Source organism: Acromyrmex echinatior, chromosome 7, assembly GCF_024713525.1.
Source record: "Acromyrmex echinatior isolate Ae372 chromosome 7, ASM2471352v2, whole genome shotgun sequence".
NCBI lineage: Eukaryota > Metazoa > Arthropoda > Insecta > Hymenoptera > Formicidae > Acromyrmex > Acromyrmex echinatior.
The window spans coordinates 12,736,991-12,758,756 of NC_141858.1; the positions used below are offsets into that span (position 1 = coordinate 12,736,991).

Genomic DNA, 21,766 nt, shown 5'->3' on the forward strand with positions numbered 1-21,766 from the left:
ACGTCATTTCTTTAATTTAATTTATTATTTTTTTAAATTAAAAAATGTATTAAACGTATTAAATAGACAAGAATTTTTCAAATCAAGTAAATTTTATTTGATTTTAAAAAATAATGTTCATTTCATTTCTATCGAAGAAATCTTTCTCTGGGTGTACAAAATCATCTTGATTTTTATAATATCTGTTTATCAAGAACATTTTAACGTATTCGTTCAGTGAAAATTTTCTATCGTTTCTAAACTGTCTTGATCGCCGATAGCAGTCGCTTGAGAGTCAATGACGATATTATCAACAGGAAACATGTATGATTGCAGGCGGATCCATCAGAGGGGAGATTGAACCCGGCTCGAACGAACTCACACCTGGCAGACGGTCTGGCGGTGGCGGCGGCATCGGTGGCGGAGGCGGCGGTGGCGTCTTGGGGGTCGGCGCCGGCGGCGGCGGCAGCGGCGGGGGTGGCTCGGGGGGCCGCAGCTCCTCCGGGAGCGGCCGCTCGAGGGACGAGCCGAGGAGGCACACCCTCGGTGGCGATCATCAACCCTCTCTTCATCATCAACAATTCAACGCGGCGCAGCAGCTGCACCCCCTTCATCCGCATCATTTGCCGCCACCACACGGCCAGTACGGCACTCCGCCCTCACGGCACACCACCATGGATCTCGAGGTGAATCTTAACTCGCGCAACATGTAAATACATACACATAATTCTCATTGTTTGCGATGATCTCTCTCAAATTTCGATTTCTCTCCCCATTATCCTTCGCCTCTCATTAACGCTTACCTATTGTCGCAATATTATACATTGACGGTATTTCAACTTGAAGTATACAATGAGAGTCTGCTTTACACTCAGAGAAATAGATATACATTGAAAGAAAAGATTGGTCTGCTGCAGCAAATTAGATGGTAAAATACAGCATGGTTGCTGCAACCAATTTGGCTGCTGCAGCCAATTAAAAATGCTATGTCATATTCAGCCAATCTTTTCTTTCAGTATAATGATAAAACTATAAAGATGACAATTATACAAGTTTTATACACAGTTGGAAAATTTATGTTAAAAACACATTTCACATGGAATTGATAAGCCGGAAGATTCTGATTATATCGATAATTAGAATCTTCTGGTCCATTTTCAATCAGAATTCCAATTAATCTCATCAAATATTTCTTTCAGTGTACATATAAACATTACATAGTTCTCGCTTTTATGATTGCTCCACTATTTTTCTCTGAGTACAAACTATAACAGCAGAACTTTATAAACAGAACCCTTTTTAGCTTTCTTTACCTTCTCTTCAATTATGGTATGTATCTTTCATTTCGCGTGATTTCGACGCGAGTTTCTAGTTTCTGTTTTCTATGCCTTTGATACATTTCCATATTTTATGAATAATTCATTTGTTCGTTCAATTTTTACATGTAATGTTAATTATTACCCGTCATACAGATATATTTATATCTTATCTGCGTATTGATCACAAAATCTCTCTATAATGTGTGTATAAGAGGTTTCATATCATATAAGATAATATTTCTCTATTTATCTTTATGTATCATATCGAAGTTTCCTTCAATAAGGCTTTCTTTTCTCTCCTTTTCTGTGTCGATGTTTGAAGTGACTCGACTCTTTGATAAGTGACTGAACGTTTTCCTTGTTACATGGAATGATTCTTTAATGTCATAAATTGCATAAATAAAGTCCGTGGTGAACATAATTAAACCTTTTTAGAGAAGTATGAAATTAAAAATAGAACTTTAACTCTTACGCGTAGATCAAATAAAACTTAAAATTTTGCAATAAATATTACAAGCACGTAAAATACTTATTATTCCATTTACTCTGCTTGTGCAGTTTAATTTTATTTTTTTACAATGTCATGATAAATTAGAAAGATAAATAGTTTGAAAAAAACGTTTTTATTGTCATCTACTCCTCTCATATTTCCGACAAATTAAACGCGTAAAAATGATTCTCAAATGCATGGATGTTATCAACGGCACTCCAGTTTTGCTGGCGTTTCTCTACGTGCCGGTGTAATTTAGGCTCTCACGTATGCAACATGTCCGAGTGTTTCTGCATGAGTTTGCATTTTTACAAGAACAATACACCGGATTGAAAATGAAAATCTTGCTTATTTCGTTTGACAAAATAAAGTCGCATTTTATTCGCAAATAAAATTCTCATCGGCGTATTATTTACGTTCAGGCATTTTGATAATCTCGATAAACGCGGGTTATTCCCCGTAGTATTCCAAGGTTATGGCAAACGTTCAGTTACCTGAACGTATGTACGGAAATGTACATCGTTTGTGCAACGAGGGAGAAAATCGTTTTCCCATCGAGAAGAGACCGTAGTGGAACACACATTTTTCATTTTGAGAATGTTTCATTCAAGACAACCGCACGAGTCTACTCGATCGTACTGAGGGTCACCGTTTTATTTATGGCGCACGTGAATGCATACACATTTTACTCTTTATCCCGGACTCTTTTCAACCCGAACTTCCTCCCTTTTCTCGGTCCGTCAGAGAAAAGTACATACACTGTTTGCTTTGGAACATCCGTCTTATAAGTTATACAACGTTCGCGTTTTTGCGCGATCAAGCGTAAACTGAAGAATGCACTATAAAACGGAGCAGAATTGATTCTGCTTTTCGTATAGCGGGATAAACCGAATTCTTCTCCTACATGAAAAGAACAATTTTGCTGAAATATTTAAATACAGATTTGAAAATAACGTTGCAATATTGGATTATCAAAATAATTATGTAAGACATTGAAACTAATTGCTAGAATGTCAAAGTTTTTTTGCAGCATTGCTCATCGCACTTAAGTTTCTTATATAATTATTTTAATGGTTTGATCAAACTATTTTTACACACAGATCTGTATTTAGTTAAAAGAAGGTACAACTTTCAATTGTTGCGATCATTCAAGGATTATTTTATTTCTGCATTTCTGTAGTTTTCTTTATGGAAACAAAAAATTATAATGACGCTACACTCACGAAAAAATTGGTATTGAAATAAAGAATAAAATTTTTATTTACATTGTTATACGAAATTGCTGTCAGTTATGCTCCAATCATTTAAAAACTAATTCGTAGTTGTTGATTTAACTTTGTGAATAGTTTTTAAATGATTGAAGCATAACTGGCAGTGATTTCGTAACAATGTGAATGAGGATTTTATTAACCTCAATTTAATGTAGCAATTTCTCCTTAAGTATTACGTCATTATTATGATAACTCAATTTTTATGAGGAAAAATACATAAAAAAATGTAGAAATGAAACAATCCTCGAACGCTCGCGAAAAAAGTTGTATTCTCTTAGATAACTTTAATAAAATTATTCTTTTGCGTAGAGAGATTTCTGCGTGCATAATATTTCAAAATACACAAATATTATTTTTATCTCGTAATGTACTTCGCGAATCGCTATTATGCATAATTAAACTTTTCATAATTGATGAACGTGCAAACTTATGATGTAATTAAGCTCTCACGACGTTATTGCAAAACTTCCACGAGACGCATAATATGCATCGTAATACCATTAAACCTAATAATAGATAAAAGATTACAGTATCGTTTGCGTGCAATATTCTCGTACATTAATTATTGGGAAATATTATTGATGAAATATAATTCGCGTACATGTAATGTTTAATGGAATTATTTATATCATATGTTAATATCGTATTTAACTTACACGATTAAGAACCGATTATTCTATCTTCGGATAAACTAGATGGTAATTTACTAAATGAACAAAAGAATAAAAAATTAAGAGCATGAGAGAGTAAGAGAATAAATCTAGTCTAAATGTTACAACAGTATAAGTATTTAATAAAAATAGCGGATTATACTTCTATAACCTACTTTAATTTTCGGCCAGATATCTTATGCGACCAATTAAAAAAAAAATTTTTAAACCATCACATGTTAACTGGAAATATTATGTGATACTCGCAGCTTATTACTTTAACGGACACTACGCGGTCAAGAACCGCCGGTAACGAGAGGAAGCGGTTAATTAATTATCATCCACCTACGATGTCCTCGTTTCTTGCGTTCATCGTTTCCGATAATTGAAGGGTACCGAGTACCGACATATTGAACGTAAACGTATCTACATAGCTCGTCCTCTTAACGTCCCAGATTTCTGACTCATTTTTCTGCACTTTAATTACCTGGATGTTTAAACTTTTAACGATAATCGCTTAGTAACTGCGGATAATATTCTAGAGTCTGCATCTTTAACGTTTGAACGTTTTAGCAGCAGCAGCCATTGCTTATTATAAATATATTCTTCTTTTTAATAAAAATAAAATTAATAGTCGGAGGAGTTTAAAATAACTAGGTACATTTAAAGAAACATTAAATTTATTTGTATAAAAAATATATACTGTGTTTTATTGCTAGTGCAACTAAATTGATCACATCAAAATAATTTAAAAACCTAGTAAAAATATTAAGGTTAAAATTTATTTTTATTTTCAAAATCATTATTAACATGAAAAATATATGCATAAGGGAGAAAATGAGAGAATATTATTATGTTATAATTCTGTATTTTGTACTCATATAATAAACACCTAATATTCTTTGACTCTTTATATAGATTATAATATCAGTAATTTCAACAAACTAAATATATATTATTATTTACAATATCGTGTAAAATTTGTGTTTATATAAACGTTTAATATGTACATACCTGATAATTCATTATTATTCGTTAATTCGTAATTATTTGTTAAACTGATTCGTGTAAAAAAATTTACAAATTAAAAAGTTTACAAGTTCATGAATTTTTTTTTGCTCGAGAAGATAATGTAAATTTATATTGAGCTGATGATCAATTTCGCGAATGAATTTCTATTTACTGTTTATTTATTTTGAACATCATTAGTTGCAATTAGTATTGTAATTTAGACATCATTAAATCTCACGCTTTGTACATTGCGTGCTCAAAAGATCTGAAGATCATGACATTCGTGTTAGACGGATGTTGCACGATCGATTAGCTCTTGGTACGTGGTTATTGAACATCCTCGGGGTGTCTCTGCGGTTTGTAGGGGATAATCGAACTCGGAGCGCAGGTGGTGCACATTCGAGATAGCGAACATGCGAGCGTTACGTCATCATGTTCTCCAGCTTTGCCATTAGTTAGCGACTCGCTCGGTTTATAATACTCGCTCTGTTGCGATACGACGCGACGTGGTTTTGTGAAAAATAAAATTACGTCTCAAATCACGAAATTACATTGCTCAAAACAGTTATGGAGTCACTTTTTCAAAATCGTATTGTTAAGTGAAGGTTAATTAAAAAAGTGAAAGTTAATTACAAAATAATTAATAAAATAAATGTATAAAATAATTAATATTAAATGTATAAAATTTATACGAAATTCTAAATGTATAAAGTTTCTTGATTTTCACTTTTCTTTAATTGATTTTCTCGAAATCTAAAAATTTAGATAAATATATGAAAATAATTTTGTTAGACTACACAATAATTATGTAGAAAATTCAAACATGACGAGCGATGCTGCAAAAAATTTTATCGTTCAAGCAACCAACTTGAGCGTTTTACATAATTATTTTGATGATTTCAATTTTGAAATTATTTTCAAGATCTGTATCTTGCTAAATTTTAGATCTTCAGTAAAATTGTTAATTTGTTCATGGTTTTTTACCTCTACATAATCTAAAAAGATTATAATGTGTAACACTGCTATTTTTAGAAAACATTAATTAATTACATTGCATTGCTTGCGAAATAATTATTTATTATAAATATGATAACGTTGTAGGTACCTATAAAGTTTGGTATGAATCTGTGTGTTGAAAATGTGAGTCAAAGAGCCGGTAATCACGTCCACGATAAAAGCAAGCAAGCAAGCAAGCTCAGCAATCTCGCTTTTTTCCTCATACTATATACATATACATAAATATATATCTCTATTCCTATCCCTCTGGTTAGCTTGGCGCGTACAATGACCCTAACCCTTCGTTATAGTTATGCATTCACGTGTAACGGGTGCTCAGTTTTTCCCTTCTCTTTCTCTTTCTCTCTCTCTTTCTCTCTCTCTCTCTCTCTATTTCTCTCCTTTTTTTTATTCTAGTTTTTCCTATCTTTTAATCTCTTATCTGAAAGAGTTGCTAACATCGTAACAAGTATTTAACACATATTCTTGAACGTGAATTGCATATGTAAATGTTGGATATCATAAGCACCGACCTTGCAGTTCTCGTAACTTTTTATAAGAAATGCGATAATGTAACTATGTAACAAATCAATGTGTCGGAAATAAGGAGTACCTCCGCACAATCACAATTTCTTTTACATAGCGTATACGTATTTTTACACACGCCCAGGAAATAACGGAAAATTCCATACAAGGGACAGGATTGTAATTCAAACTCACTGCGAGTATTTATTTTCAAACACAGCTGCTATTAATTGCTTTTGTATGTAGCATCTCCTAACGGAAATGACGAAAATCAACGTTTTTCTGATACATCCAGATATACTCCATTTATACGTTTTATTCTATTTACATATTATATTGATTATATAACAAATACATATTATATTAGCAAATACGTATATTTAATTACATATATTCGTTATATCGCGTCCTCACTTTAAAAGTGACACAAAAAAATGATTTTCGAGTTATTAACATGAATAAATTAAATAATTATTCTAAAAGATATATAAATATTATCTTTATCAGTTATCAAAAATGAGCTAATTTAACTTTATAAAAAAATTATCAAAATTATCATAACTAAAAAAGGATCGTTCTTTAAGAGATATGAAACGAAAATGACAAAAATAACATCTGATTAGAAATATATTGTTTTTTGTATTATTTGATTACTCCATAATTTCTGTCGAATTGAAAAATATAATTATTTTTCTTTTATTTTTTTTTTTTTGAGAAACTTAATTGTTTGAGTTATTATGAGAATATCACTTTCGAAATAAGGAAACTATTTAAATATAAAAAAAATACAATAGGCGGAAGGTACTCCATATTTCCTTGTATCTGGATTCATAAGTGTATATATTCCACCTTCTCTTTTATTTTTTAATCACATTTGACAAACTACATAATAACATATCTCTCAAATCACCATGTATAAGCCATGAAAAATTACGTTTGATAACACTACTCAAACCTCTGATCATTTTATCTTTGTTAAATGCCGATGTTAAACAAGGATAAAATGATACTCGAAGGCATTCGGGTAATGTTTTTGAACGCAAAGAGGAAATTAACATTTTAGGATATAATTGCTTTGATTTACGAAGCGTGAGGACGTTACGCAAGAAGTAATGATTCGATCAACGCTTTGGCGTGCTTCGAAAACCGAAAAACGATTCGTGGAACATGTTCCTATTACGAACAGGAAACTGCTGCCTATGTATCGCAGTATTTGCAGCCGCAATTTACGCTCGAGTTACACGGCCGACCTGTCAACGAAGAGTAACTCTATCGCTTGTGATTGGCGCCTCTCTTACTCGATCTCTTTCTCGAAATGATTGTTTCCAGTTAATTGTCGGTTTTTTTCGTTTTTTTTTTCTCTCTTTCTTTTTCTCTTTCTTTTTCCCTCCTTTTTCTACCCCGCAATGTATTACACATCTAACTGGTTTTTACTTTGTGTGTGTGTTTCCGTGTTACCTGCCTTGCCGCCGACAGATGGGGACCAAGTCTCGCCAGAGAAAGGTAATTTTTTTAATTTTCATGTTTTTCACGCAAGATTGCCTGCGGAATTAGTTCTTTTTCTTTTTTTTTTTTTCGTCAACGTGCATGTCGGCATGCTGACACGATCGTTTTTCTTTGAGTGGCATCTACGTAATCCTCGAGTTGTGACCGTGTGTCGTAATTACTCGGAAAATATCTTTGTGAATGCATTTACAGCGGCAGGTAATAAAACTCTAAGTGATATCCTATGTAGCACACTTTATTCGAGAGAAATCCTGGAAATTGTTTTAAGACATACAGAAGATATAGAGATGTCTTTTGATCGTCTTAGGATGTTCCTTGGAAGTTTGTGCTATATAGGATAACTGATAATGAATTACACCGATGAAATAAATTAGAAAGATTCGTTTTTTTTAATGCTTGATTGTGAGTCTTATTTGAGTCTTATATTGATTATTTGAATGCGCTATATTTTTAGACAATAATCGTATAAGTCGTATATAATAACGGTATAAAATGTTCAGTAAAATTTATTACGGAATAGTCAAGCGCTTTTACATACAAATCATGCTAAATTTGCAATTCCGTACGCAGTTTGTATAAATGCTCACAATTTTCTGCCGTTATCGATTGGCAAATCGTTCGAATTCTAATCAGCACAAATCGATAATAGACTAATGCTAATTCGGTTTTATTAGACTTGAGTTAGGTACGTACAGGAATGTTGTTTCTGAATACATTAACTCGTACAGCACAGAAACCTTTCAGAGGTATTTCAGAAATAGTTCCTTTGATGAATTGAAACATTTCAAAAACAGTATAAAATGTTTCTGCTCTGAGGCAACTTTGGAATAACAAAATATCAGTGATTTTTGCATTTGAAATTTTATAGAAAGTTTGCTGAAAAAAATCTTATTGAAAAATATCTTTAACTTTTCTGAAATATTGCCGAAAGGTTATTGAAATGGCTAATCTTCTTGAAATATATCAGAAATGTTGTTGAAAATTTATAAAAATAAATTAAAAATCTCAAGAATATTAGATGCTTTAAGTCTCATAAATATATTTCTAAATTAATTTTTATACAATGTTAAACGAAACTAAACTGTTAAAATACATTTTATTTACTATTTTGAAGTTCAATTAGGAGCTCTAAATTCTAATTTTTTGCTTATAAGAAATAAGAACTCCGCCACGTTTATTTAACTTTAAGCGCGCGGCGATGCTGTTGTTCTTCAATTTTATTATGTGTGAAAGATTTCAGAAACATTTCTGTTGTAACATTTTATATGACTTTGCAGAATTCTTTCAGAATTGTTGCACATAAAACGTGAAAGATTGAAATGATTTTACAACTTTTCTGAAAGTTTTTTGCAACAATCAGTGCTGTATGGGAAGTGACTCGTATGATTTCTTCTTCACGAATGCCACTGATAAGCAATTCATGATACAATAACAGAATCGTAAATAAACTCGCGGATCATAAATGAATCGAAACCTTACTGAAATTTCGCGTGCTTTCAGTCGCCTCTTCCGCGCGGCTATCCACCCCCTTCGACGATGCTTTTCGATGACGACCCGGGCATCATGTCCGAAGTGGAGACTTCCAGCACGGGATTTCGGCGAGGGGGCAAGCAAAGAAGTAGCCTGCCCGTCGTACGAACGCCCAGCAAGACTTTGGAGCGACCATTAGGTAATATGTAATATATGTTGAACATAAAATAATATCCCCTAAATCTGAATCAGCGGATAATTACTAGTCTTAACCATTATACCAGTCTTAAATATGTCATTGATAATCATTGTATAAAACAAATGCATTTCTGTACTTTTTAGGACTAGTGTTCCTGCAATATAGGAACGAGACGAAGAGAGCATTGCTGCCGAATGAGATTACCAGTATAGACACCGTCAAAGCTCTTTTCGTCAGAAGCTTTCCGAAACAACTCACTATGGAATACCTGGACAGTCCTCACGTAAAAGTTTACATACACGATAGCAACAAGGACATGTTCTACGAACTCGAAGATCTAAGGTAATTTTTATGCCATATTATAAATATATTCTGCTAAATTTCACCTTTTATTCTCAAATGGTCAAACGATATTTCGAAGAACGTAATCTGTTGTTAAATATATTTTGCTTTGCAAACAATTTAAAAAATTTTTTATTTATTACAAAATCTATTGCAAATATTCGCTATTGCGATGTTTTAGAAGCTTTGCATAGAGTTGTTTAATTTCAATTTATTTAATTTTCGTTATGATAACATTCGGAAAGAACGTATTTGTTTCAATGAATTTTAATGAAGGAACAATGATTGCGTTGCAGCAACATAAAAAAAAAGTGATCGTTTTGGTTTTTAGATCACACCTGAGAGATATTAGGGATCGCAGTGTCCTGAGACTTTTCGAGAGTGCCGATGGAGTGACGGGGATGCCGGGACCCCTGGGGGTGCCGGGTGGCGGCGGCGGTCTGCCTCCCCATTGGGAAGATCAGAGCTACTTCAGTGAACCAGAATTCGACAGTGAATATCAGCATCAGCACATTCACAAGAGCAAGGTAAGTGCGAGTTAACGAGCCTCCATCCTTAGTTCGTCGCTTTTATTCTCCTTCTTCGAAGATGAAATTGGTTAGTTAGGTATTTTTTTTTACTCAAGTTTTACGTAATTTAGTCTGCGTTATAACGCAATATTACATTGAAAAGATATCCTCTTCAGCCCATCATGCAAAATAGGATTACTAAAATTTGATAATTATATTTAAGTATGTGATTCACTCGAAGAGGAGCTATAATGGAATATTTTTTAATTGGACATATAAGAGATTATTATAGAATAGTTTAAAAATATTTACTTTATTAGAGGGACAATTTCTTTCGTTTAATTTTACATTTTATGTATGTCATATCTTGATATCTACAATATATTCGGAGGAATATAAGTATAGAAATCATCATAAGATATTCTTTTTATTTGAAAAAATAATTTGTACTTTTTTATATACTTTATAAAGAACGTACTTTTCATGATTATGTTCGAAAAGATATAAAGTACATCATAAGATATTCTTTTTTATTTGAAAATGAATAATAAATTGTACTCTTTTCTAATCTGAACAGTCAAATCAATTGACAAAAACACAACTTTTTTTTTTAAAGGAAGTACCGCGTGTTTATAGAAATATTTTTTAGGATTTATTAATTAAGAGAGAGTAATCATATATAAAATATGTCAATGATATTATGAGATGTACGAAGTTTGAGATGTTTTGTGTTAGAATATTGTTAAGAAATCAAAGAATATAATGCAAAAGTTTATTCGGCATACATCATATATACACAAAATACATATATATCACTAGGGCTAAGTCTTGAGCTTAAGCAACTGAGGCATACGTTACTGATCGATCAAGGCGATTTCCGTCGCGTAGTTAAGTTTCCCTTCTCGCCGAGGTCAATCGATCAGCATACACCTTAAAATCGCGATGAGTATTTTGTTAAAAGTGATCGTTGTTATTCCTGATCAATTTTCGAACTTACAATATAATACTGTCCTTCTACAACATCAATCATCCTTCACTCCATTAATAAACATTTTTTGAATTAATAAAATTCTACCTTTGTGTACGAATTATTGCGACATTCAGCGCATATTTTTGTTAAAGAAACTTTCAGCTACTTGTAAAAGTAAATTTGTAAAAATGCTATTTGTAAAAATATTAATGAAGATTTCAGTCGACTTGTTGTATGCTCTTATAAAAATATATTGATGAGGATTTGACATAATTAAAAATCTATATAATGTTAAATTCACATCATGTTGATGTTTATATCAATTGCGGTGTTTGTATAATTCTTATCATGGTGTTGATATAAACATTAATACAGTAAATTTAACATGGTTTTCAACATGATGTTAAATCCATACTTATATTTTTTAGAATATATAGATAAAACTTTCGTTAATATTTTTATAAATAATATTTTTACAAATTTACTTTTACAAATCAGAAGTTTTCCTAAGAGTGCATAAATAAACTTATTAGGATTCTAATATCTTTAAACAAGATTTCACAGGATTTTTATAAATTAATTATTAATTTCTGCTAATGAGAGTAGCGATTGTTTCTTGTCACAATTGACCTCGTACTCGCCCTCACAGTACTGGAAGCTTCAGACTTAATTGTCATACAGTTAATCGGTCAGAAATTGCAAATAAATATGATTGGCAAAATGTTTTGTCAAGCGCAATTTTTTTCATGGCAATATTACTCACATCTTCGAATATATTTGTAATATTTACGAAGATACAAATAAATATTCTGCTACATTATCTAAGCACGAGAAAAGAAAAGACTCAATGGACAACAGGGAGAAAAAAATCGAAAGATTGCGTGACAAACATCTTCGCCCGTAACAACTAAAGATACTCAGCGATCTAAAACATGGCGTGGGATACCTGGGAACATTTTGTTCTCGAGAGATCGTCGATCTTTCGTCGACCGTAATGTCGAGGGTTCGCCTGGTTATTCGGCGCGATGCTTTAAAAAATATCGGTGTAGATTTAATATCATGCCTTTATAATTCTTACTGTGTTGTGTGTTATTAACATTAACACTAACATGATGTGAATTTGATGGAATTTAATAACTGTGGGTTTTAAATCCATCATGATGGTGTTGATATAAACACTAGAAATGTAATTCACTACATTTATGTTAATATTAATACGGTGAGAATTGTGTAGATACACTGCATAATGTTAAATTCACCTCGATATTTTTTAGAATGGAGCCTTCCGGGTGGCTTGATAAATTCAGCGAAAATTTACACGACGTAATATCGTCTTTGCGCGCGATTTGCCGCGTCGTCTCGTCAGTTGATTAGAATGCTTTACACGCCGGTACAGCTGGCAAGTATAACGCGCCGGAATAAAGTTTCTTGGCTACTGATCTCCAGCCTATGACCAACGCTTTCCCGAACGGCTCATCGGCGCATCCGTCGCAGAGGTTCATCACATATCTGACCTCGGCTTCAGCGGGTTCCCGTACGTTTTCCTCCTCGTCCTCCTCGTTTGTTCCCTTCGTCTGGAGTCCATAATCCGTCAATCCCGCAAAATAATCGTCGTCCAAGTCTTGAGGAATGGAGTATCCATCATCGAAGATTGATCCGTCGCCTAATTGCAACAGTCCTCTCTTCTTCTTGTCGGCGTCGCGTTTTCCTAATGTTTTATTGTTCGCGACCTCCGTTCTTGGCACGAAAGATACCTGAGAATTTGAGAAATGTGAAACACATGAAGCGTAACGCGCTATTAGTTGAACAAATAGAAATTCACAGTATGCATAGAATATATATTGCTCCTTTTGCTCATTTTATGTAGAAATGCAAAAGAAAAAAGTTAGACTTGTTTCCTGAAGCGATTTTCAGCAAAGGTTTCTTAGAAGAAATTTAAATCGTATATTTAATTTTAAAAAATCAGTCTATTAAAGCCAAAGTAATATGAAATTGTCAGAATGTTTTGAACTGAAATTTACTGGAAAGAATGAGAGTTTCTCGGCGTGAAACAGATATTTTTGAAGCGATACAATGAAAAATCTTAGGATCCTGGCAGGCAAGTCAAATGCATTCGCCGAGATTATTTCCACTCTGATTCTTCGAAAGTCTTTCAATTTCTTACGTTAAATAGATCGGAAATTGTTAGGTCGAAACTTACGGTAACATTTGCTGAGAAAAATTATTACCTTACGATCGAGTGATGTTTAAAGTATCAAAATGATCTAATTAAGACGAACAGGATTGTTTTGCGAGTTGAGGTAACACTGGGGAAATGAAATGTATATAAACAAAAAACACGAAATAGATAAAAAGATAAGGACTTTGGAAGATGTTCCATTAACATATTTATCCTTATATAAATAAAAACGGACACGCGAAAGAAATTCAAACTTAAGGCCTGATTCTGTAATCCTTAACGATGAAATTATTGAATAATTGTTATTAGTAAAGAACTTTTCTTATTCCATAACAAAAAGTAGTGATAAAATTGTCCTCACTAGCTAGGAAGATGTTGAGTAGGACAATTTTTACCGTTATTTTTTGTTACAGAATAAGTAAGTTCTTTACTAACGACAATCATTCAGTAATAACAAAACTTTAGTAAAGAACTTCTCTTATTCCGTAACAATAAGTAATGATAAAATTGTTCTAAACTCAATAATATCTCCTTACTATAGGATACTTTTATCGTTACCTTTTTTACAGAATAGATACCTAAACTAATAGGTCCTTTACTAATATCATTTCTTTTTTAATAGAATAAGTATCTAAGTCCTTTACTATAATCATTCAATAATAACATCATTAAAGTCTATTTTAGTACATGATTATTTAAAAGTTAGCAAAAGATTCATGAATGAATTTCATTGATAAATCTTTTGGTAACCTAATCATATATTGTGAAAACAGACTTAAGGCTTGCGCAGAAGTATTCTAAGTTCAAATTAGGTTAATTCTTTTTGTGTCGGTATTTGTTTTTATTTACATATGTAGAACTAAACACATTATAAAACATCTCTTAAAATCTCGTGCTTTTCGTGTTTATATTATTTTATTTTCTTATTGTTATCTAAACTCATGTAACAATTTTTTCGTTTTAATTACAATAGATGATTTTAGTATTTTAAACATCTATACTCAATTAAGAAAATGATACCGAGTTCACGACAATTTTGTTATTTTATTATTAATAAATAACAATATCATTTATAGAAACAAAATAGGTCCTTAATCACGCTCACCTTGCTATCTGAAGTATTAGCTTCCTTCGAAGTTTTCTCGATACCTCTCTTCGTGATTGATTTCTTAGATTCAGTCAGATTTGACACCGTCTCGTTCTTAATATCCCGTTTCTTGGACTCAGTCTTCTCTCTTTTGAAGAGATTATGATAAGGCCCATCCGCGAAGATCGACGACGGTCTAGGAGCGGCGGGCAATCGTTGCTGCGTCGGCAGTGCGGGGAAGGGTGTCGTAAAAATGTCGAAGTTTAAGGGCGGGAGCGGTTGTGGGGGTGATTCCGGGACCGGCGGTAATGCCGGATGACGGATAGTCAGGCCGTTTTGTACGATTTGAATCGGTGCCCCTGGATTGATCCTCACCTGGAACGTCGTTCGCACGCATGAAACATTCATGCTCAATTGAGCGTGGCGAAGCGTAGAAGAAATAATACTTAGAACGTGGGGTCTGGAAAGTAGGACGTCTTACATTTAAGAGGCATCGCGAAAAGATGTGTGAAAAATGATCACATAGAAAGGGTGATTTTGCTGAAGTATTTAAAAATTTAACATAAATAAGTGAACATTACTGTTTACTATTAAATTTATAATGTTAAATTGTACTCAATTTGAGTTGTTTTTAGTTTGTGTTATTTCCGTAGGTTGCCACTATACTTCTTTCCAATATATTATTCATTTAATTAAAACAATGAATAATTTAATTGGAGAAAATGTATTAAATTTCATCAAAATTTAGTTTGTTATTTATTAAATACATGTTAATATGTTGTTTACGTTAGAACTTAATACAAAAATGGATTAATTTATATTTTGGCACACATGGAAGTTACTTCCATAAAAACAACTCACAGAATTAGATTATTATTGCTCCTTTAGTTATAACAGTTCAAGCAAATTGTGCGCCAATTATACGTCGGTTTAAAATTTAATTAAATATAGTTCTGAAAATAATGTTGGACTATCAAAATAATTATATAGAACATTTAAGCTGATTACTAAAATGTCAAAACTTTATGCAGCTATCACGCTTAAGAAATTATTTTAATAATTCAATAAAATTTTTCAGATCTGTATCTAATAATGTAACCTAAATTTTTCAACAAAATCGTTCTTTCCATGCGCGAAAACATTTAACAAGACGTTCTAATTTTTCGGATTCTTCCTCGGATGTTTTTTAGATGCCTCCGTGTCTCGTTTCCGGTGACGCTAATCAGGGAACGGAAGGTAATTAGCTTGATGATACGGAAGCACATACGCGAGCGCTCTCAAGTGTAACGAAGTGAGAAAACGTGATTATACTTGTGTATTGATCTGCCCTCCAGTGAGATAGGGATGCGGTGGCAAGGGTGGTCCGGTTACAGGCGGCAGCGTGGTGGTTCTTGGCGTGTTATTACTGGTGTCATGTTCGTAATGATGGGCGTGATGGTGCTTGTGATCTTTGTGCGCCTTGCCCGCGGTCAGGGCAACGTTGTAGAGCTGTACCATCGTCAGTTCTCCTAAATAGCCACCGGAACCTGAAAGAGAGTAGACGTTAGTCAGCAGACGCGCGTCGCGACGATAAATTATCGTCAACGATGTCGTTTGCATAATTCGATGTGCGATAATTAATCCACTACATGGAAGAATGGCTTTACTGAAATACCTATCTAAAAATTAGATACAGAAAATAATTTTATCTGAACCGTCAAAATAATTGTGTAGAATATTCAAACTGGTTGCTACACTGAGAGAAAAGTGTTTTATATGTGTGGCTGTAATTGCTAAAATAATTATGGTTAAGATCTCTTTTTATTTTTATAGTTATTACTGCTATAATATTGGTAATAATAATTATACTTACAATTCTATAAAAAAATATATAATAGCTGAAAATGACTATAAATTATAGTTGTATTATTATATGATAATTGCAATCATTTTTGCTCTCAGTGTAGAATGTTAAAATTTTTTGCACCATCATCATCAATCTGGTTAAATTTTTAGATACTGCAGCAAAACCATTCCTTTCGTATTATCGGTCTTATTATCAATAATTGAAACTCGATAATTGTAATTCTTTTATTTCCAAGTGATTAGTATAAAATTTTTACCTGGCGGCGCACCTTCGCCTTCCAGGAAACCGCCACCCAACTGTCGTTGTTCCTGTCCCGAAATGGCGATTCCGCCGCCTTTGATAACATGCCCAACTAGCTGAAGAAAGCACGATAATGTAAGTTTTTTCGCGTATTTGACTAAATATCTAAAGATATATCTTCGCATAAATCGCTCTTTTATTCGCTGGGCTAAACGACATGTGAAATTAGTCTGCAATGCAGTCTAGTCTAATGCTCCCTTAATTGATTGCTAGAAGAAAATCCGAAAAAACCAACAGTATAAGCCATTGATACAAATAAAATGGAAACTCAGGATTGTATGTCTCCTGTGTACGATATAACAGTGGATAGATTGCACGTCCGCAGTCGAGCGATGTTATATGGAAATTTAAATTGGTTTCTATTCTTTTTTATTTGAAAAGTAACCTGGGTATCCTCGGATGAGAATATCGCGATATGGAATTCTATACCTTTCCATTTCCAGTTTATTCTATTTCGTCGCCATTCTTTTCCGTTTCATTTTTGTCCGCAATCTAAATGCAGGAAACTGTCGTCTTGACAGTCCCCATGCGGCTTAGAACTTACGACGAATGCATCTTGCACTTAGTTGCGAATCTTGTATTTCAAATTGCTGACAATTATTAGGTGTTGGAATTAATTCGTAGCGTTTTTAATGAAAGAATGTTATTTATTTCACATGAGCATTAAAAAATACATTAATGAAAGTACTTCCCATCACTTGTAAAACGCTACGAATTAATTCCAACACCTAATACATAATTATGTGATAATTGCAATAATTTTATTAACTTAATAAAGCGTTGATAAAATGTATTGCGTTTTGAAGAAAATAACTACGTTTCTCTTAACCTTCCTCACTACTGGATTCACTCCAATTATATTCTTTATATTACATACATCTGTAAATTTGAATTATTATTATTAAAATGAACTTAATATTTATACATACACACACACATTATATATATATAATATATATAAGTTTTAGTTCTGAAATTAATTAATGATTTTTAATCAACTTAAATTAATCCTCTGTTTGCAATCTGGATCTTTTTTTGGCACAAACAAGATTTCACTCTTAAATTTCTCCGAAATATAGATAGAGTCTCTCTCTTAAAAGACCTTGTTAAAAAGCTATTTGATAATATAATAGAGATGTTGAAAATTAATTCTAAATTTTCCATATTTTTTGAAAGCCTAAAATAGTAAAAAAAACAGATAGCAAACGAAGGGTTAAATGAGTTTCTCAGACCCAGCATCATTAACTGTGCTACAATTTTTAATATCAGCTTTGGAGGGTTAATCATTACAATGCACGTCAGAAAATACGTGTTGTACGATATGACACGTTTATAAGATACATAAGTAAATTCCTGTGCATTATATTACATAAATGGGGGTAAGCGACTATGCAAAGTGTTATAGTATTCAAAAACAGGCATTAAGTCGACAAAATAGCGACGACACATTCGCGAACGTGAGTCGTATACGAAGGAAAGTACAAAAGCTCGTTCACTCGAGGAATTCTTGGCGCATTTAACATAAACGATAATTGAGACAACTACAATATGGATTCTTATGAAACTATATAAAGATATTTTCATGCGAAACAAGGAAACCTCCTCTTGTCAAATCTCCTTTTTTTAACCTTATATTTATAATTGTATTTTTGCTAAAGAATTCGATTAAAATTATTAGCCTGTAGGTAGGTATGATTTAATAAATAGATATTGAGTCAATTTGATATTTTTTACATTGCATTTGCAATCAGAATTTAATTGAGGAGCTTTGATGAAGTTTTAACTGTTTCGTAATATTTACCAAGCTTCCTATTACTTTTTGTTTAAATATTATTTTTCATCGGTCTAAAAATAATTCGTGACCTCATATTTTTGAACGAAAATCGAGTAACACGAGTATCAGTACGAGTATCTTAATTCAAGGATTCACATTTAATATTATAAGCTAATATTTCTCGCGATAAATTATTTATAATTTTCAAGATGCTATTAGCATATATACTATAGCAATATTATTAAATTGCTTGTCGATTTAATTTAATTGTGATATAATTAGTTTTGTTTGATTGTGATTTTCAAGAAAATAATTTTATCAATGCAGTTTACAGAATTAATTCACACCGAGAATATTTAAGACGAAAATAGAATTATTTCTCTTAATTGATTTATTCTCGTCGGTTTAATTTCAAATTATAATTATATATTATATATATGTATATATATTAGGTGTTGGAATTCATTCGTAGCGTTTTACAAGTGATGGGAAGTACTTTCATTAATGTATTTTTTAATGCTCATGTGAAATAAATAACATTCTTTCATTAAAAACGCTACGAATTAATTCCAACACCTAATATAAAATATTATTCGTCACTTTACTAAAATTTTTTTTAATACATTATATGCAGATGTAAATAGATAAAAATTGACTTCATTAGTTTTGACGATAAAAATCAAGTTGTATCACGAAAATATCAAAGGTATTATAAGAGATAAATATTGTATATTAAATCCACATATTCGTCGCTGCGTTTTCTTGTATCTCAAAGTAATTACTATTATTAATTAACACACAGCTTAGTATTTTTAAAGCCGCGATTAATTAATTATTACACCGGAATGTAAGAAAATGTGTCGATGACGAATATGTAGATTTACTGTATTCATCTTATAATACTTTAAATATTTTCATGGCGTAATTATTACAATTGGCTGCCGTATTCTTGATTCCGTTCCGTATTCTTGATAGCGAATTCCGTATTCTATATAACGAATTATAATTCGTGCTTATCTTGTTTTAATTCTCACCGGGTATTTTACCAAGAATTGAACATTTCGATGGTAACGTAAATCCATTGTCCTTGATATCTGTGACGTCTGTTTACAGCGTGAACGATACTCGGCGCGTTGTTTACGCGAGAGGTGTAACCGCTATCATTCATACGACGACACTCGAACAAACGGGAAGTTTTCGCGAGCCGCTCCACATTACTCTTTGAAACGCGAACCTATTAGTAATTAACGATCGTTCACCACTGCCAATTAACTCTCGCGCTTAACATCTCGTGAACGGCGCGTTGAAACGACGGCTACTTGTAAAATATTATCTCACGCGATCTTTTCTTTTGAAAGCAATATTAAATATCCGAACGGATTTTTCTCATGATTACGTATATGGAGAGTGCGGAGTAATAAACTGATTATAGGATCAAATATGATTCGAGTATATGAGATAATATCGAAATTTTATTGAAAACATTTTATATTTCGCGAATTGATTGAACACGCGAGAATAGCCTTAGGAAGTAGCAATAAAAAAGAAACGGCGTATTGTAAATTGTAATTTTATTATTCTCATTTTTTCTCGCGTTGAGTGGCCTTACAATGAGATTTTTAAAACATGAAATTTAAATCTTAAGCCTTAAATTGTAAGAAATTAACTAGTTATAGTCGATTATCCTCTTCACATTCGACTGTGATTTTTTTATGGCTTAAAGCTTAAGTTTTATGCCTTGGAATCTTATTGTGCCATTTCATCCGTCTATTGCGATGTAATAAAATACGTGTGTAAAGGTGAGTGCCGTTTAAAGTGTCGCACAATCATTGTATTCCGATAATTAGGTGCGCGCGCGATCTTAATTAATCGTGCTTTCACGAGTGACTGTGAGTGCAACAAGAAAACTTGAGAGAGAGAAGAATGTGGAGAATGCCTGGAAGACATCAGGCCATGTCGAAGAAACTATGAGGTGAATAAAATTTATTATTATTTTATTTAATCGTTGAAATAGTCATTTAATTCTTTAATCAACACGAAATTTATAATATTTATAAGTTACTCGATATTACAAGTGTCGAGTGTATTATAATTTTGGATAAATGTTAATTATTTTTGCCGTTATAATTTGAGTATATTTATATTTTATATTTGAAGGAAGCGTGTAACAATTCCATTGTATCGATAAACGACAGATTATCTTTAATTTGAAATAGCGCATTTATGAAAAATATTGATATAGAAAATAAGATGTAGATATTATATGTATTATATGTATTATAAATCGAAGCGTAAAAATAAAATATATCTCATAAATGTATGTTTTAAAATAGATGGGAGTTAGGTAAGTAAAAATAAAAATTAATTAAACAAAATAAAAAATAAAAATCAAACAGTGATTATTTATGCCTGAAAAATTGTCCGATTTATTATAGAAAAATAGTACATACTCTTACATAAAACTCAATAGGATTTTTACGAAATCGAAAACATTATTTCAGCGTTTTTATTATCGAAATAATTTTATTATCGAATACAAAGCCGTGACATGTAATTTGTAGTATATCTTTATTTTGAAAGAATTTAGTTCCCTGTGGAATTCAGTTTTACATGAAAATTCTTGAATTATCATTTTACACGGAATATAATATCGCATTTAACTTGAAAAAAATGCAATCTTTTAATAGATAATTTTTGCCATTTATGTTTAAAATTCACATAAAATATTTTGTGAGATTTCTTTGCGCAAACTTTTTTAAAATTTTTTGTAAAATTATACATTTTTTCGGTACATGTACATCACGTAGCGAAAATATAAATTCGCGTACTACTTATCGTACTTATCTATTCTGAAAAATTAAATTTATCTTAAAATTTCAGAGTAAAATTTAACATGGAATAATTTGACTACAATGAATATTTCGAATATAAAATATAATTATACAGAGGATAATACAATTAAATGAAATTCATTATTTGATTCATATATTCACACACACACACACACACACACAATTATATTATTTTTTTAAACAGAGATACGTTTGTGGATATATTAAAACTCATTTTAAAATTGAGCCAATCTTACTTAAATTCATTTACCGCAAGGAAACCGAGAAAATTATATAAAATCGGAAAACGATACGAACTTCGTAGTAAAATTATTAGTGCATAATTTTTTCCGTGTCGCAGTAGTAAAGCCACGTTTACGGTCAGACGTACGTTCTCTGCCCAGGAATAGTCACCGCCGTAATATGCGTATTAATGAAAGCACTTTCCAACAGTTAATTAATACCGTATTCGTTTCGTGTGCGCAATTTTATCGCCATGGACATTCGCGCCA

At 32.1% G+C, this 21,766-nt stretch overlaps 2 protein-coding genes across 18 annotated transcripts in view; one reads left to right on the plus strand and one right to left on the minus strand.

Moving 5' to 3' along the window:
• Positions 1–21,766, plus strand: part of LOC105152304 (uncharacterized) — a 327,635-nt gene that overhangs the window by 208,607 nt on the left and 97,262 nt on the right. For 16 of the 17 annotated variants that reach the window (XM_087407726.1, XM_087407725.1, XM_087407737.1 and 13 more), the window contains 5 exons: positions 316–665; positions 7,718–7,744; positions 9,248–9,416; positions 9,560–9,758; positions 10,090–10,285. In XM_087407726.1, the coding sequence (XP_087263852.1) occupies positions 316–665; positions 7,718–7,744; positions 9,248–9,416; positions 9,560–9,758; positions 10,090–10,285 (941 nt within the window). The remainder of the gene's footprint in view (positions 1–315; positions 666–7,717; positions 7,745–9,247; positions 9,417–9,559; positions 9,759–10,089; positions 10,286–21,766) is intronic. The other variant, XM_087407728.1, reaches the window with a different exon arrangement.
• The window catches only part of b6 (pentraxin-related protein b6), a 35,585-nt gene continuing 24,844 nt past the window's right edge, over positions 11,026–21,766 (minus strand). The window contains exons 5-8 of the mRNA XM_011066497.2: positions 16,606–16,705; positions 15,815–16,029; positions 14,522–14,878; positions 11,026–12,991 (exon numbers count right to left, since the gene is read on the minus strand). Of these exons, the coding sequence (XP_011064799.2) occupies positions 12,608–12,991; positions 14,522–14,878; positions 15,815–16,029; positions 16,606–16,705 (1,056 nt within the window). The 3' untranslated portion in view covers positions 11,026–12,607. The remainder of the gene's footprint in view (positions 12,992–14,521; positions 14,879–15,814; positions 16,030–16,605; positions 16,706–21,766) is intronic.